The sequence below is a fragment of the Gavialis gangeticus genome, unplaced genomic scaffold (assembly GCF_001723915.1).
Source record: "Gavialis gangeticus isolate Ggan-Ray unplaced genomic scaffold, GavGan_comp1, whole genome shotgun sequence".
Classification (NCBI taxonomy): domain Eukaryota; kingdom Metazoa; phylum Chordata; order Crocodylia; family Gavialidae; genus Gavialis; species Gavialis gangeticus.
Window position 1 is genome coordinate 4,875,032 of NW_017728991.1, and position 5,118 is coordinate 4,880,149.

The 5,118-nt window shown below is 54.5% G+C and overlaps 1 protein-coding gene across 1 annotated transcript in view; it reads left to right on the forward strand.

The window, feature by feature from the left end:
* Window position 1: 1 nt before the first annotated feature.
* The window catches only part of FAM20A (FAM20A, golgi associated secretory pathway pseudokinase), a gene marked incomplete at its 5' end in the record, with an annotated part of 29,130 nt that continues 24,013 nt past the window's right edge, over window positions 2-5,118 (forward strand). Inside the window, one exon of the mRNA XM_019515076.1 lies at window positions 2-48. Within this exon, the coding sequence (XP_019370621.1) occupies window positions 2-48 (47 nt within the window). The remainder of the gene's footprint in view (window positions 49-5,118) is intronic.

The following is a 5,118-nucleotide window of genomic DNA, read 5'->3' on the forward strand; positions in this document are numbered from 1 at the left end:
CCGCGAGGCGCGGCGCTACTACCGCAGGAAGGTGGCCCGCTGGAACAGGTGCGTGCGCGCTCCCCCGGCGCCGCGTCGGGCTCCTGCGGGACGGGCGCCCCTCCGAAGGGCTCGGCGTGTTGCCGCCGGGCGGCTGACGCGCGTTGCCCGGCTCCCCCAGCCCGAAACCCGCCGCCCCAGCCCCGCAGAAGGTCGTGGAGCCCATCCCTCCCCTCGGCTCCCTCCCGTGCCCCCCTCGCATGTCCTCGCCCAAACAGAAGTGTTCCGCATGGGGTTCGGGCTCGCGCCGTGAATCGCCTTTTCTTTCCCTCCGCCGCAGCCGGGCAGCAGGTAGCTTTGCAGACCGCGGGTGGAAGTCGCCGAAACTTTAAAGGGAAGAAAGAGCCGACGGCGAACCCGGGAAACGGAAAGCGAGAGAGGGGCGTCCCCGCTGCAAAGGCAGCGCTTGCAACCTGCGTCCTTTTGGTCCCGCAGAAAAGTCAAGTAGAAAGTGTTAAAATCCTGCCGGCCTCTCTCTCCTGAGCACGCTCCCTCAATAGCGCGCTTTGCGTGCCCAAAAACCATTAAGAAGTGATGTTTGGACCCAGTGAGAAGATCCATGCGAGCTTGTGACCCTGCCCCGGTTCGGCGCTATACACGGGCCGTGTGCCGGTGAAACAACGCGTCCTTTATGGGAAGGGCCCGATGCCGCTTTCCCCTGGAGGCAGCGCCGGCCCTTCGCAGGCTGCGAGCGCGCGGCGGTGGCGATCGGGCCAGCGCGTCGCCTCATGCCGCCGCGCTCCCGGCTCGGAGCGGAGCGGCGCTTCCTCTCGCCTGGCAGAGCCGTGGCTTGAACAGCGTCCGGAGAAAATAGCAGAGAACCGTCCTTTAAGGATCCTTCCAGCTCCAGCTGGTTTCTGCTGCCCGCAGTCGTTTTGCTTTTTTTTTTTTTCCCCTAGACCGTCGGAAACCGCTTCCTTCCACCTACCTACTTGCTGTCCTGGCACAAAAGTTTGGCCCCGTGTCCCTTGCTGGAAAAGAATCGCTGCAAAGCATCTGGGCAGGCGTTCAAAAGTGACAGTTGTGAGGAAAGGCAGGAGCGGGGAGTTGGCAGGAGCCCGGCCCGCGGCGCGCGGGGTAGCGTGCACAGGCTGCGAGAGGAGGACGAAGGGGCGTGAGCAGGAGGGAGCTGGGGGACAAGAAAGGGGAGCACCTGGAGGTCGAGCCAGTCGGATCCTTTAGCCAGGAGCCTCCTCGTTGGGGGGCAGAAAGAGCACCCTCTGGATTATTTTTTGCATCCCGAGTCCTTCTCCGAAATAGCCGCTCTCGGCTCCGCATTAGCCCCAAGGAAGGCTTTTACGCCTACGTAGGTCGCGTGAGGAACGCTCGGTGGATCGCCCTCGCACAAAAGCAGCGAGCGGTTTGGTTTAATTGGAGATTAGATTTGGAAAACCATTTTTTTTTCAAACAGGTCAATGGGAGTCGCGTGCAATTTGGCCCAATATCCGTCACAGCACGCAGCGGCCCGAGCGGCCCCTGAGCGTAGTTAACGGCTGGGGAGATTTTACCTGATCTGCCTTCTTGGTAGCGCGCTGCGTGCGCGGGGCGGATATTTTCACTGCCGACGTGCCCCGAAGCCGGGGCGTGATCCCGCGCGGCCGCGAGTACGGATGCTCAGAATAGACAGGCAACTCGGGGAGTTCCTTCTGCCGTTATTTCCAAGTCCTTCGGTGAACACACTCGAGTGGCGGGGTAAGAGATTTCTAAATGCCGAAGAGATTCCCATGTCCGAGTCCAGTTTTGGAAAGCGATTTAGCCCTCGAATATATTCCCTCCAGTCTCCCGCCCGCTTCCGAGAGAAGCGTTTTGCCCGACAGGAAGATGCTTTTGACGGGTCAGGATGTCGGCGACTTGCATTCCTGCGTTACGGGGATGAGACCCAGCTAATCGGTCGCCTGCGTGGAGACAGGGAATAAAATATTTAAGGTGAGACGGGAGAAAGTTTCCTGCAAGGCAGCATTCGGTCCTGTCTTGTATCCCCATCACTACACGGCTGTCCTGTCTCGTGCTGCAGGTAGTGCACGTGTCTGATTTTGTGGATATTGTCAAGCACGACGCTCTTCTAACGATTCCTAAGTCCATTAAGGCCCATTAAGCTGGGCGGGGGCTGTGCTGGCCGTGAAAGCAACCTAAGAGCACACTTTTCTAAGTTTGCCGTCCGGTTCCTGAACCCCTGATTAAAATTTTAAGAGGACTGGATTTCGTCGCTCTTGTTCGCTGATAAGGCGCGTGCGAACCAGCGTGAACAACCTGAACATCGAACGCGCAAGCAGTTCTCTGCGGACGTTTTTTCCCACCGCAATGTAGGACCGGCTGCCAGCCTCCTCGAGGTCACGCTCCTCGCTTGAATATCCACAGCCTCCCGGCTGCCGTCTCACAGCAATACGCTCCACAATTTGACTTCAGCTGAAATTCAGTCGAGGTCTGCAAACGGAGACTGTGCTGTCGTAGAGCACAAGTATGTCTGTTTTTTGTGGGGGGGAACTGTCTTTTCTGCTTGTGCCAGACGCAGGCGATGTTAATCGGCTCCTCGGTGCAATCGATATGCTTGGAAACGAGGGCGAAAGCTCGCTTTCTCACAGAAACTCCAGTGCGGCTTTTGGGCACGTTCCAAGTTTCAGCCGCCTGCCAAGAGCTTGAAGTTCGTTGCAAAGACCCGGGGCGTTTCTGGTCTCTTCCCCAGGCTGCGCATCTTCCAAGGCTTTGCTTAAAACAGCCTTTCTCTCGTCGTTCTTTGTGGGGCGTCTTGAAAGTTTTAGAAATAGCGTGGAAAACATGGACCAAATCAAGCGGCTGTCTGACAGTATCCAAAACCCTCGTGAGTCTTTGCTGGATTAATTAACGGTTCAGCTCTGGCCTTGTATTCAAGCAGGCTCCTTTTTGCTTCATATTCTACGTCGTTTTTCTTGCGGCCTCCGGTTCATCTCAAGATACTTGTACGGCCCTTATCGGGACGATGGTGGACAAGGAAACGCTTGGGGGGTTTTAGCCGGTGCATAGTTTGTTGGATATCCCTTTCAACTTCTGGAAGCATTTTGCTCGCAGTTTGGAGGTGGTGCCGAACTCTTCTGCTGCGCGAGAACTTCTGCCGGTTTCGTGAGCTTGGCAACTCGACATCTCTTCGAGTCTTGGTTCCTGTGAGTGTTTTTAGGTTTGAACCGTTGACGACAAAAACCGAACCCCCCGACTCGGCACCCACGCGCGTGCGTCACAGCAATTCGGATGTCTCGCCTTGTTTCGCTGGAGGCTTTTGGAACCGTGTTGGTGCACTAATCCCTGGTGCAAAAAAATGCACCACGTGAAAAACGCCGCCGTTGTAGTGCAACAGCTCTCGCTTGCAGGAGTGCAAGGACGTGCGTCGCCTGGGCCAAAAAGGGCGCTCTTGTTAAGATCCCTGCGAAACGTTTCCTTTCATATTTGTCCCCTTCTTGTGGCCTTGGCCTGAAAATCCCTGCATGTAATTCCTACTCAACTGTCCAAAAATGGTTGCTGCGATGCCAGCCCCAGACGGATCTCTCGCCTGCTGTAATCCGGTGACGGGATCTTTGATCATCGCACTGCCCTCTCCCACCATTAGTGCTGCTTCTTCAGGATCAAATATAACCGTCGGCTTTTGTTCGCTCGCGTCTTCTGCGTAGTCCGGCGCAGCAGAATCTGCGGCGGCTTCCGAGGTGCAAAGGATTTCCTCCTTGATCACGTTCCCAAGGGTGTGAATACCTTAATTCTGAGTATTTTTTGCCTAGTGATGATCTTTCACGGTCATTTAGGAGAGACTTTCTTTCGTCACAAGATGGCATTACACCCAAACTTGACGCATTTCAAGAAGTTCCCGTTGAGGGAGGAGCAGACCTTTCCCCCGGCCCTCGAACAGGAACGTTTTTCTGCTCCTCGGCAGCGCGATCTTCCATGACGGCTCTTCAGCAAAATTAGTGGGGTGCTGGTTTCTTTATCAGCCCTCTGATGTTGCTTCAGTTTAGTTTCTGAGTCTGTCCCCATCTGAGAGCTCTGCTGCGATCTGTCAGGTTTTCGTGCTTTGCTCGGATACTTGACATGTTAGTAAGGAAGCATTCCTTACTATTTTAGGGGAAAGCCAAACCTCGGAGGTCAAACAGCTTGCAGCAGAATGGGTTGAAGTGGATTGCAGCAGCCGAGCGCCGTGCCTTCCCTGTCCTCCGATGCAAAGCTTAGTGTGAAAAAATGGAAAGCTGAAAACATTTTTCCATTACCGTCCCGTGGAAAATCCTTCTAATTCCTTTGCACTGGCCTAGTGTCCACATGCAAACAAGGGTTGATTTCCAGCCCTTTTGGCAGGACATTGCAAGCATCGATGCCCAGTTTCCTCCTCTTGTGGGTCTCCCAATTTTCCTTGAGGTTGCTTCTGCTCACAGGCATGTCCATATGACCGAGGGCAACATTTTTTCTTGTTTCCTTCATTCAGATCGGAGGAAACGAAGCGTTCTTCCTTACACGGGCGGAGGGAGGAACCGGTGACAAGCTCACGACTAGGAGGGTTGCAGAACGCTTAAAAAAACTTGACTTTGTTTTGCGTTGTCGGGTCTTCTCCCTGCCGTAACGCTTCGCTCCAGAAAGTTGGTTCCAGTTTCATACAAGATTGTCATTTTCTCATAATGGTTTCTGCTCCCCCCGCCACCAGTTGACACCGTCACTGAAAACCACTGGTACATGAGTACAAACTAGGTGAGGAACTTCGAAACACCTGAGTACAACCGGAGTCCTCATCGGTACGGCCCCTATCTCCTGGTGTAACCGGTGTGTCGCTTCAGAGAAAAGGGGCCGATTCCATTTTTTCGGTGCTGTGCGTTCTCTTTTATTGCCCCTGTTTGCTTTATAAGGCAACGAACTCATTTTTAATCACAAAGTTCTGCTGGAGAGATTTTGGAGGAAACCTGTTGTTTTAGCATGCAGCCGGGAATTTCATAGGTTTCATAGACATTAGGGCTGGAAGGGACCTCGGAAGATCATCGAGTCCAGCCCCCTGCCCAAAGTCAGCTGGGGTCATAGGATCCCAGCAAGATAAGCATCCAATTTGCTCTTGAAGGTGTTCAATGTAGGCGCTTG